The sequence below is a fragment of the Ictalurus furcatus genome, chromosome 26, assembly GCF_023375685.1.
Source record: "Ictalurus furcatus strain D&B chromosome 26, Billie_1.0, whole genome shotgun sequence".
NCBI classification, from domain to species: domain Eukaryota; kingdom Metazoa; phylum Chordata; class Actinopteri; order Siluriformes; family Ictaluridae; genus Ictalurus; species Ictalurus furcatus.
In genome coordinates this window covers 14,572,447-14,585,792 of record NC_071280.1, presented here as the reverse complement: position 1 = coordinate 14,585,792, position 13,346 = coordinate 14,572,447, and the positions used below count along the sequence as shown (strand labels likewise).

General features: G+C 36.8%; 1 protein-coding gene across 3 annotated transcripts; it reads left to right on the top strand.

Moving 5' to 3' along the window:
• Positions 1 to 8: 8 nt before the first annotated feature.
• On the top strand, positions 9 to 6,239 carry cenpk (centromere protein K). Of its 3 annotated transcripts, none has more exons than XM_053615996.1 (10): positions 9 to 841; positions 2,393 to 2,521; positions 2,765 to 2,821; positions 3,321 to 3,384; positions 3,850 to 3,896; positions 3,981 to 4,063; positions 4,657 to 4,755; positions 5,581 to 5,716; positions 5,816 to 5,869; positions 5,965 to 6,239. In XM_053615996.1, the coding sequence occupies exons 2-10, from the start codon at positions 2,399 to 2,401 to the stop codon at positions 6,118 to 6,120; spliced, it is 819 nt and encodes a 272-aa protein (XP_053471971.1). In that variant the 5' UTR covers positions 9 to 841; positions 2,393 to 2,398; the 3' UTR covers positions 6,121 to 6,239. The 3 variants fall into 3 exon arrangements, with proteins under 3 accessions (XP_053471971.1, XP_053471973.1, XP_053471972.1); XM_053615998.1 differs by having other exon boundaries at positions 9 to 938; XM_053615997.1 differs by having other exon boundaries at positions 9 to 969.
• Positions 6,240 to 13,346: the final 7,107 nt, after the last annotated feature.

Genomic DNA, 13,346 nt, shown 5'->3' with positions numbered 1-13,346 from the left:
CTGTGTATATACTGGCGAAAAGATCTATAAAACATGAAACAGTTGATATACAAGTACCGTTAATTAGAGCAGAGATCAAAAGCATTATAAAGGGACACGCGCATAAAATATGGCAGGAATACTGGGACACAGCTGACACCGGACGACGTCTGTATACTATACAAAAACAAGTAGGCATGAGTGTGAGGCAGGGCAGAAACCCAAAGGAAGAGATGATCATTATGCGTCTTAGAATAGGACATGCTGGATTAAATCTAGCATTAAACAGAATGGGAAAACACCCCACTGGACTCTGCACACACTGCAGTACACAAGAGACGGAAACACGCATTCTGTTAGGCTGCAAAAGGTATGAGGAGGAAAGAACTGAGCTAGAGATACAGATTGGAGAACAAAACATGACACTAGAGAACTTGCTGGGGAAAACATCTGGGAAAATGCACCGTCTCCTAATAAACTATCTAAAAAATACTGGGATAAGTGAGAGACTTTAGTAATCTAGTAGGAATATCTAGTATATAGTTATTTATCTATTTATTTTCTTTTATTTATGTAGTATTGTTTTGGTATTATTATTATTATTATTATTATTATTATTATGATTATGATTATTATTATTATTCCATTTTATTTTATTTTTTCTGCCAATCTACTGCCCACACTCCAGTCCAGTAGGTGGCGGTAATGCACCTTTAGCTGGTTTGTCAACCGCCATTAAAACAAGAAGAAGAAGAAGAACCGCGCTGTGTGAAGACTGCGCACATGCTGCGCCGTCACTACGCTCTTGAACGCACCAACAGGAAGTACATCACTGTGGGTCTAGCAGGCGGCATTTTTGTTTGTAAGTGACAAAAAAACATGTACAGAAGAATGTAAACGCTTTGAAGATACGTTTGAGAGCTTGAATATTATCTAACATATATAAGCGTTAAAAAAAGGTAAAATATTAAAATTAAACACTCGTGTGCGGTAAGTATAGTTACTTTAAACGCAGTGGATACTTTTATTGTTAATAGCATAGCTAGCTAGCAACAAGATACGTGGTTACGTCCTGATCAGTCTTCTTGTCCCTATATTTAGTGCACTACATAGGGCATAAAGTAGTACCTTGTACGCTCTGTGTAGTGCACTACGTATAAAGTAATGATGCGTTTGAGATTGATCCTAGCTACTTGATGTAATGGCAGGGGAGCCTTATAAATCCAATGAACTTTCGTTACAGTATCTGAGCGTTAGTTTTGATGTAGCTGTTAACATGCTAACTACCTTGCTCGACTTGCATATTAGCCTACAATTACTACAGTTAGCTAGCTGGTTAACTATATAACGTAGTTTACTTCGACTTGGAGTGTCAAGCATCATGACCCTTTTTGCTGAATCGATTCTTTCAAACGAACCCGTTTAAGTGAATTGAACGATGAGACTGATTTACAACCCAGTAGCTTAAAAAACAGGTTTATCGCCCTGATAGTATAACTAACTTGTTTTGTGGACATTGCACGGCATTAAATGTAACTTTAAACAGATTTAAAAAAAAAAAAAAAAACTATGACGTCATTCTTTAATAGATAGCAATGTAATATTTGAGCATTTGCTGTTGTATAAGAGGTGTAGGAACAAAATAATCAAGTATGAGTTGGTAACAGTAACTCTGCTTCATCACACCACGTTGTCATGTATTTTCTTTTACTTTAACTGTATGCCCTAATGTGTCTTTTTTCCTTACATCAATACAACACCAATTCCAAAAACGTTGGGACGCTGTGTACAATGTCAATAAAAACAGAACGCAATGATTTGCAAATCTCATAAACCCCTATGTTATTACCCAGTAACCTATAGGCAGATAGGTTACTGGGTAATAAACAGTGTACTAGGTAAGTAAATAAATTAATTGTTCTGTACTAGGGTACAGCTAGATGAAGCGAGACTGGCATCAAACATATCAAAGCTTTTGAATGAGAGTAAAGGTTAAAATATGGTGGTGCGGCAGTTTTATTATATCTTAATGATAAACTAATTAACAACGAACATTTACACTACATGTTTAAACAGAAAAATATGATCGTGGAATCTTATGATCCGTCACGATCCTCTCAAATAAACCTGATCAACCGAAATAGTTGTGATAGCATAAACTATTATGTAATAATGACAGTTCTTGGGGTAACACCAATGATGACAACCTCTGTTATTTGTCAAGTTCAAACTGACTGACCTGACAAGGCAGATTAAAAATGTTTGCTGGTCTGTGTTTCCACCAATCACAGGCCACATGAGGGAATTGTGTCTAGACAGTTTCTTCTTCTTACACACTGTGAGCTATGTACTATATAAGATATAGCTTCCCAGGTCACGTCAGATTTATCGCCGGTGTTTTATTTTTATACAGGCAGGAATGGAGCAGGAGGCCGAGGCTGTCGAAGCCGCTGAGGCGCCGGTCCTCTCATCGGGTTGTTCCGAGGCAGTGCGAGCTGAGCTGCTGGACGAGTGCGAAGAACACTTTGAGATTTTACAACAGGTCATTTTATCTAACTCTCTGTACATAAGCCTAAAATAGCGGACTTTCATGAAGAAAAAAGGAGTTTATTTCTCTGCTTAACTAACCCTGTATTCACATCGTTAGTAACAACGGGTGCATGAGTCAGGTTTTCTGAACCTTTACAATGCATGAATGCAAAACAGTATATTAAAAGCTCAAAATAAACAGAGATTCCTGATTTTAACTACTTGTTGAGTGTATTCCATCATTGTGTTTTTTCAGCTTCAGAATCGGATCATCTCAGCAGATGAAGGGTCTGGTGATGGAGAGTCAAATGAGGTGAGGGTCCTGCAGCGGCCATTATCTGTATATAGGGATGCACAATGTATTGACCGATATTGTTCACGCAATATGCAAATGGGGCTCTAGTTAGCTTATACGTTGATATAAAGTTGGGAAAAAATGCCTGCATGTGAGAAGTTTTACACCAAAACATTAAGAAAAAAAAACTGTAAAAAATGTTATGTTGCAAAGTAGTGTCTGATTTGATTTGAGTCGTCAGACTAATTTTAGGGTCTCAACATTTTTACGTCGTCTTTCTGTGAGTGTTCTGAGGTTCTGAAGCTTTCTATAGGTGTTTTAATTAAACAAGGCATCGGTTTGCTCGTTTCCCGAAATAAACAGGTCATTTCCGACTTTTAAACCTAGTGTCAATAGCCACTATTGCCATAAAGTTGAACAAGCAATATATCGTGCGGCTCCAACATACACCAAACATTGTTGGCATATAAAGCATGATAAAGGTAAAGTGAATTACTCTCCATTGAAATCTTGGCAGGCAATGAATCGTTTGAATGCCATCATGACTGAGCTGGAACAGTGGCAAGAAATGGAACCCAAATGTAAGTCATTATTAATTCAGTTTTATTTGTGTAGCACATTTCACTATAGAGATTGCCAGAAAGTAACTTTACAGACATCCAGGTGTAGATTTAGATCCCTAGTGAGCAAGACTCAGGCGACTGTTGCAAGGAAAATCTCCCTGAGAGAACATGAGCAGGAGACTCAAAAAGCCATCCTCTTCTGGGTGACACCAGATAGTGGAATTCTAAATCATTACAGTATGCAGGTGTAGAAGAGTAAAGACAAGCGGTAGTGATTGTGTGGAAAGGAGTTTCAGTATGAGCAGATTGTGAATAAGAGTCCTGGGATGAGCGCAGGACAGTTTTTATGATTATAGCAGCAGTTCCTAGAGAAAGTACAGATCTGCAGTATTGAGGTGAGAATATCCACTGAAGCAAGGGTACAAATCTTCCACTATACCACCAATGTAAACTCTTCTTCTGCTACTATTTTTCTGTTTTCAGTACTGTCAACAAACCCTGAAATTTTACTGGCCATTGGGAAAGAAGAGGTGAGCTGCTATCCTTCAAAAAAAGCTTCCAACTATTTTCATTTTGCAGATGGTTTCTTTATTTATTATTTTCTTGTCTTCTAGCTGCAACGACTCAACAGTCAGCTGAAGATGGTCCTTTCCTGCTCTCAAGCAAAGCGAGATGCCCTGAAAGACCTTTTGCAAAGGTGTCCTTCTCTTCAGTAACATTACAAAATCGGTACATTACTAAACCACAGCGCTGCTGAATTCTTGAATCTGATTGGTCAGAAGGTGTTGATGAATTTTTTTATACAGCAGCTCTGACTTAATAATTTCAATAATATGAGGGTAATTATAACAGAGTTATAAAATGTTATTCAAGAAAGAAAAATGTGTAATTGTTGATCTGTTGAAGTTTTCTATAAGGAGATGTTTATTTAACATGGAAACAGGGCATTGTGCAGTACACTTTATCAGTAACATGACATGGTTTGTTGTGTTTTTTTTTTTTTTTTTCTTCTAATGAACTATAAATGGTTAAAATTACAACGCATCATTTGATTAATTGTAAGCATTGGATCATTGCTGTGGTATAAGAGGAATAAAAAAACTTGGGGACGTGCCGTTATTGTTAAATAACCAACTTCCACTACACGACGGGCCACGTCACACAACCATATTGTTGATCATTTTCCTATAACGGTACACTACCAAGTGTTTTATTACTTACGTGAACAAACACGACTGTTGCTTGCATGTTATTGTTTATATTCAGACTTTTAACAGTTGGTGTTTTTAGAGAGCAGGCATGGCTTGAAGAGAAGAAGGAGGTACTAAATGCAGTGACTGAACGAGTCGTAACGTTGCGTGAGGAAAATGAGAACCTGTCAGAACACAGGTAAAGAATTTTGAACATTTGAGTTATCATTGTTAAAGATAAGCCTCAGTCAAACTGTAGTCATATTTACATCACAGCAATAATAATGAAGTACTACTGGGTCATTTTTCCATTTGGCTATTTTCTGTTTGGCGTCATGCTGCCTGACTAAACCGGACAGAAGAATTTTTTTTAAGTTGCTTGAAATGAACTAGGAAAAGACTTTCATTCAGTAGAAATTTGTCTGGATCGTTAGTTTTTCTCTACATTTTGACCTTCCGTCCGCACTGTGACGGCGTTTTTGTTTTTTGTTTTTTTTGTCTGTCCAAGTGGATAAATTTGAAAACGCCATTTTCACATAGTGTGGACTGAGAAAGCGGACATGCTCAAAAACAGTCATGTGACCCATTCAACTCAAAGCAAACATGATGGTGGACGATGTTGTACTGCAGTTGTTGTGCCTGCTATCCAGTTCGATAGCTTCGTTAAAGATTTAATGTCATTTTGTACAACCTTCAGACTGCATTTTTAAATAAACTCCTGACGGAAATGACGCAAGCCGAAGCTTTTCTCACTTTTACGCTTGCGCAGTATAAGGATGTAAGTTATCGGACGCTTCAGTGTAGACGAGCAATTTTTGGAAAATGCCCATGTCGACGGAGAGCGTTTTAAAATGAAAATGCAGTTTTCAGATCAACCCGGTTTAATGTGGACATAGCCTTGGGGGCGTTATGATCAACCAGAGAAAGTGATCATATGAGACGGTGTGTGTTCTTTAGAACCTATTGTCCCGAACAAAGTGTAATGGGTAATTTTGGCATTCAGTTCCCTTCTGTTTTTCTGCAGTATTCTTCAGGACATGAAGAGAAAAATCACCAAGGTGAAGGATTTTCACGGCACCCTCATGGAGACGCTGAGCGACATGTTAGCCGAGCATTTTCCTCTCCCTGATCAACAAGCAATTGGCACCAAGAAAAAGAAGGTGCGTTTCCTTATTATTCCCTGAGGCTGTACCATTGACGACACTTTGGCAGTGGGAAACTTTGTTTACCAATCATTGTTCTTTTGTGTGTTCTCATAGGGTGCTGTTCCAGATTATGGAGCAAATCTTATTTCACTAAGTGAAATCCTTGAGGTACATTTTACGTTTTTAAAGTTAACGTTTTAATGATAAGGGGTGTATCATGTACCAATCATTGTTGTGTGTATTATTCTATTTGTCGAATGCAGCAATTAACAAACAAAACCCTGGAAACTCCTCACGAGCCCTACGTTACCATTGATGACTCCTTCTGGCCACCATACCTAGAAATGCTTCTTCGTAACGGAATTGCAATCAGACACCCAGAGGACTGCAATAAAATCCGTCTGGAAAGTTTTCAGTAATTTGTTTCACTAATCAGGTTTAATTAGACGACCCATCATGAGATATATATGTACAGTCTTTTATGCTCTTCTCCTTGTTTTATTGTGTATTTTGTATGTAATTTGGTAAATAAAATGGCTGAAAATATTAGCCAGTGTCACTGATCGTTTTTATGACGTGTCTCTGTGCTGTCATGTGACCACAATGTAACCCATTTTTGAATGGAGGTGATAAAACATTAAACGTTTAAGGTGGGAAGTAGAGTTTAAAGATTCAACCCATTTCCACATGTATATTTAGATTGAGAAGGAGATGTAGGCAAGTCTGTTGTTGGGGCTATGATGGGTATTAGACTCGTATAGTGTATATGTGTTTTATGTAGCTGACCTCTAGTGGTAAGAGTACAGGGTAGGCAGAGATTTTCAAACACATGCATACACATGAGATCTTAAACGATGTCTGAATCAACAAAATTCCACTTTTTCATGGATACTTACACATGAAAAGTCTTTACACAACTGGAAATTGCTGGAAAATAATATGAACGTGTTCGTTTTCATATGTGGATTTATTTTTGAGAATGGAGAAACAGAATGACAGCCAAGTGGTTTCACACCACTATAGAGGGAATGATGTCATCAGCTATCTAGGTCTCTAACATTTATGTATATGGGCCGTTCTACAGAATTGCTGCAAGCTACTGTCCCACAACCAAAAAACACATTTAAAAATCATTTACGTATTCAAATCTTAGATGATTACTAAGATCCTTCTATTATCTATTGAAATCCACAATAATATGTAAAATATCAGTAAGCTTTATATATAAAAAATATAATATTCATGATGCATTGGGTACTTTCAATTGTAACTTTCAGTTGAACCCTAACCTCTAAATTTCAACTTATGAAAATGATATTGAAATAATTTATTGTATTCCATTGTTTTTAAAAAATATATCTTTTTGATTTTCTATTTTTTTTTTTTTTTAAGTGAAGTTCAAAAAATCAGGAAATATTCCTGTGTCCCTCTCTCTCATATAGCTACAATAATTTTTCATAACTGTACTCAAATTTTGTTTATTTCTCCCAAATAAAGGATTACGTGTTCCCTTTTGTCATTACCAAAACAATGATGTCACAACCGAAACTTCACCACATGTTTTGGTTGTGACTGTTTTGGTAGTGACAATTTTAGATACTTTTGAGCCTAGCTCAAAGATGCTAATCAGCACATGGTTAGCCAGCACAGTTCTGAACAGTTGTACACACATTAAAAACTCAATTTTATGGAATGACACCCCAAGAAAGTTTGCTTAATTGCAGAGAAAAGGGTGTTTGGTACTGACGTTCCCTAAAGTTACACACAGATTTTCAGACTTTTGAACACATTTACTTCAAAATGATGGGACCTATCTACTGACCATGTAGCTATGAGAGAGAGGGACATGGGAATATTTCCTGATTTAAAAAAAAAAAAAAATGTAGGGTTATGGTTAAAATCAGTCTCAGTCAATGGACTAAAACATACATTGTTTCGGTAGTGACATGAAAATGCGGGACACATTTTCTTTTTTTACATAAAGCTTCATGATTTACAAAGAAAATATTTTTATTAAAATTTTTTTTTTTTTTTTAAAAATCAAAAAGATATTTTTAAAAACAACAACGTAATAAAACGCACAAATTATTTCAATATCATTTTCTTAAGTTGAAATTTAGGAGTTAGGGTTCAGGACAGCCACCAATTGAAAGTACAGAATAAATGATGATTTTATATATATATATTAAGCTTACTGATATTTTGAATATTATTGTGGATTTCAATAGATAATAGAAGGATCTTAGTAAACATCTAAGATTTGAATACTTGAATGCTTTTTAAATGTGATTCTGGTTGTGGGACAGCAGTTTGTACCAATTCAGAACGGCCCATATCTATGTTTAGAACAGGTAAAGTGTTTTATTCACACTTAAATAAATATAAATGCTTCCAGGATGGACGTTGTCATGTGGCAGCCTGCAACTGCAAACACCAGACTGAAAGCTCACTGTACTGGTCCAGCTTCCAGTCAGAAGATGTTTACAGATGCCCCACTACCCAGGTGTCAGTTTTTTCCCCCGACTTCGAAAAGCACGTCAAGGTCACGGAGTCTGTATATCAAACAAGAGAAAGGTTTAGTGATTTAAAAAGTGTGACATTAGAAGTCATGCAGTATCACTTTAATCATCTAAACTTCAATTGTCTGTAGCATAGTTTGGTAATTACTCTGTACATCCAGAAATGATCAGGGTGTCAGGGTTCCTAAAAAGTCTTGATTTGTAATTAAATGCCTTTTAGGCATTCATTTGTTTTTATTCTATTTTTAATATGGGAATCTTTTTAGTTGTTTTGAAAACATTTACCATCACACATACCTTAGATTAAGGGGTGTGTTTTAAACTGAGGTTAATTATAGCTTCCTGGAAAACGGGAAATACTCTTGCGGGTGACCTTTGGTTGCATTTTGTCATTGAAAAATACATGTACATGTTCTTTATCTTTATGCGTTTTACAGTATATATTTGGAATACGACTGTGATTTTGGTCTTCAATTACTTTCTACCTAGCTTTAAGGAGATCATAAATGTGTTTTAAATTTGACTTCAGGACACATACAACTACATTTTTGAGGAGCTGCCATGTAAAGCGAAATATAATTCAATATAGACCGACGAATATTTGGTGTCTTCAAAATAAGTCTGTGTTGACTTACAGCGGCATCTCTCTCTCTCTCTCTCTCTCTCTCACACACACACACACACTTTCAGCTTTTCTACATTTTGTAGTGTTACAGCCTGGAACAGAAATGTAATTTTAGGTCATAAATCTACACAAAACCATTGCATATTACCTAAGAATACCATTTTCACAGTAAAGCATGGTGGTGGTAGCATCATATAATGGAGATTTTTTTTCAATCAGTAGGGATTGAAGAAGAACTGGTCAAGATGGATGGAGCCAAACACAGGGCAACTCCTTTAACGTTAGTTTCTATCATTTGATTAAACATTGATCCAGTTAATCCTCGAAAACAATGGGGTTTAATCTGAAAAGAACGCTTTCTTGAGGTCATTTAGCTGAAACCCAGTGATATCAACATGGTTATATTCAGTGTGTGTATGATGTACAGGTAAGTCACCACAGGAGGGGAGCAAAATTCTTAGCTCAGAAAATGGCTGAAATGCCCTTGATTTGTAAAACATGATTAACAAAATGGTGCTGTGTATCTGTCCCACACCATGTATTTCAAAGTAGTCAGTCAGGGGAAAACTGATGCTAATAAATATTTAACTGCTTTGTGTCCCTAATGCCATTTTGCTTGCATGCCCACAAGGTCAAAAACTAATATGTTTCTCCAAAGCCTTTTCTTAAAAGATTGCATTGCTTTAATAACTTGATGATAATAATGATCTGTATGTCGTTCTTACTTTTCCAAGCTGACTTTTCACCTCGCGCGTCCTTCACTACTGCGTCTCGTGCACGACACTGGGGAAGAAACCTTTTTCACTATTTTTTTTTCCAGAGTAAAACAAGTTTAATTAGCCGACATAGATGCACGTGCACTCTACTACAAGCAATTTGGTAAAGAAACTGATTATAAAGATATAAAGCGGCGCCAGTGATATGCATTAAGCTTTCAGCAAAAGGTCTTTTTTTTCATAAATTACCACCAACAATTTGCATGTCGTACTTACTTTTCCAGGTTGGTAAAACAGCTGGAATTTCCTTGAATTGTCACCTCGCGCGCCCTTCAGCATCGCTGATTTTTCTTGAACCTCGTGCATACACGGTCATGTCATTGCAAGCAGACAATCAGGACAGAAAGCATTGGGCATGCGCATGCGCACACAAGTTGACCTTCATGGCATTATTAGAGTTTTCCCCTCTCTATCACTTGGTCGACGTCACTTTTATGTTTTCATGAGGTAACAGGCTAGACAGGGTTTTAGCACTGGGTCTAATTTCTCGCGTTTATCTGATCATCTCATCCTCGATGCAGATCTTTTCGACTACTCTGAGACAGCAAGTGTGAGGTTGCCAGATTTTATAGACTCGAAATCAATTAGTTTAAAACCAGGCTAATTCACCATAATCCAGATCAGACTGATATCTTAAAGAAAGACCAGACTAAATCTGCCTTAAGGAACAATTTTCATCAGTGTGCTTTAATTTAAAATCAGAAACGATTTAGTCAAATCACTAATGATCATTAGTGGGATTTTTCAGGATTTCCCACCAACAGAGCAAACAGGGAGTGTTCATGTTTCCTTTTGTCTTTATTTTTATTTTCAGATTAATTGTGGTGTCTTATCATTATAATTGTGTCATTAAAAGAAAAAAAACACTAAATAATTTGCACGATAGAGGGCACAGTTCAAAATACAATGTGAACACAAAATAAAATCATGCATGTTCGATTCATAGGGTATGTGTGAATCAGAGGTATCTATATAAAAAAACAACTCTGTCATCAGCTTTTTCATAATTTATCTATTAACGCGTAATCTTGACAAACATTATTTTTTATTAAAAACCTACTGAATTATATAATTTTGTCTTAATCTACAGAAAAACAGACTTCCCCAAATATAATACATGCTCTTCGGTCATATTAAGAACTACACACTTTGGTTAATCTGGGACTTTCAGGTTTCACACCACAAATTAATTTGCATTGACTCCACCCAGTATTTTGCACTGTTTAGAGAAATGCTAACAAAAAAAAAAAATCATATTCATTAAAACAAACATGCAAAACAAACTGCTCTTTTATTCCATTGAAAGACACAATTCTCCTCAGGCCTGGTTAGTAAATCAGCTTGAACATTTTAAGATGTTAATATATTTTAACATGTTTTTACGCACAGAAACAGATTTTTAGTAAAACTAGGGCCTTAGTGTAAGCAAAATATCTAAGAAAATATCTGCTTGTTGCTCTAACACAGTACAGCATAGTACAACATCAACGCTGGTCCAATGAGCATTGCGTACCGTGAACCCTGATCATTTTCACTTTAGTACTTTTGGATTTAACATAGGCTGCCATCCTATCGTGACATGGCCTGTCTAGTGAATGTGAGACCTCAGGGTGTCGTGTGAAGTTCAACACCAGAAACAGGTGACTCATTTGATGCCGTGAGAAAGAACACATCTGTCCTGGTGGAGTTTGGATATTGTCTACTAAAGCTGGGTGTTCATTTACTTGTTTTCTCAGATATGATTCTGCCAGCTCAGATATGCTGCCAGTCCGGAATGACTTAGGAGACTCATATCTACAGAGAAGCATCTAGAAGGCAGATTCCAAACTTGGGAAGCTGTGTAGTAGGGTGAGGTGGAAGGCACAGACCTGGTCGATTTGCACCTGAATACAGAATATAGACTAAAAGAGTAATTTTGACCTTAGGGAAGCTTATTTATAAAACGAATCAATCCATCATTCTTTTTGTTCAACACCATTCATTCATTTTTCAGAGACAATTGTTTTCATTTGTTATTTTGGCTCCATGAAGTAGCCCAAAAAAGCTCTCACTTGATATTGGGTGCAATTTCAGGGTGTAATGCATGGTCATGGCCACAAGACGGCGCGAGGAGCGCGTTTGAAAGATCTACTGTAACTGTCGTCATTAGGTCTCTAGTATAAGATTACTAGAGTCATCCACGTGTTCAGAAGTGTTTATAACAGGAAAGCCACCGAAGCATCTATTACTTTATCCTTACGAAGAAACGTTGAGTCTATGAATATGCAAATTAATAACGCCCACAACCCTACACACTCATCTGAGTAAACTGGTCTTGCATGGCATGTATCTGTTTATTGGAGCCAGTGGCTTTCTCCTTCTTATTTCAAGACTTCCATACACTTTTAGATAAAAGGTAAAAATGTACAAGATTTTTCTGTTATCCCTAAAGATTCAATATACAATTCTAAAACAGTGCTTTCCTATGAGAACATGTATGTAACTATTCTCAGGAAGCTGAGAACCCTTAATTATCTTAAAGTGGGGTAGATGAGCAATAGCCAGCGGGACCGTAAATGTGTTGTTGTTGTTGTTGTTGTTGTTGTTGTGGCAGAAATCACAACCCTTATATCATTAACCTGTTTGACCGGTCACTTGAATTGTATGTGTTTAATCCAGACCTTTATAACTCAGAAACAAGTAGTTAATAATGTCAATTGAACCTAATGAGTGGAAAGTTCAGGAATAAAACTCTATAGCCCCTAGTATTTAAATCATTAGATTTGGAAATTATTAGAAATTATGATATTTATAAAAAATAGATTTTTTTTCTTCTTAAAGGGGTCCCTAACAGCGAAAACTTTGAGAACCCCTGATCTAATGACCTTTATATGCACTCAAAGACACGCCCCTTGAGAGAGGCGTTCTCATTCCCTATGGACTCATTGACACGCCCTTTTTAGACTCAGAGACAGGCGTTAAAAATATAAGGAGTGTGGTTTTGTAATGTAGTTGGCTATTATTACTGATGTATTAATAAATAAATGAAAAAATAACCTAAGCGAGTTCTGAAGCTGTCGCTGTCCACGGTGCTGAAATCAACCTTTCCGGTCCAATAAAAAAATCCGCATAAAATGATTTAACACGTCATATAAATGAACCCATGAACGCGTCTGACATGCTCACGTAAGCATTGGGCTGTTTTTATTCCCTGGCTTATTTTAGCCTGCTATATCAATTTTTTAATATCTCATGTCTGAGCCTCTTTCCAAGATGTGCTTAGCAGTGTCTGATTCAGTGGGCTATTCCGGGGACACTCAGCTCCAAAAAATCATTTCAACTGGCTAAAATGTGTATATTGATTGGGTTAAAAATATCTCTCACGTTGCTGAGAGTTCGGCCCGTTTAAGTGATGCCGAAAATAGACTGAGGTGGGCGGGCACGGGCGACTCCGAGCACATCCGACTTGGAGTGTCAGGCATCATGACTCTTTTTACTGAATCGATTCTTTCAAACGAACCCGTTTAAGTGAATTGAACGATGAGACTGATTCACAATAGCATCACTTATAATCTGCAAAATAGCATTTTATGATTGGGAAACAACTTCTAATTCATTGCTAGTTCATAGTCTTTGGTGGTGAGATGCATGTAATATCACCTGTCACATTTGTGTGTGTGTGTGTGTGTGTGTTTGAAAAGCTGTTGATAAAGTTGCATTGATGTCATGGGTTGTGTGTTTCATAT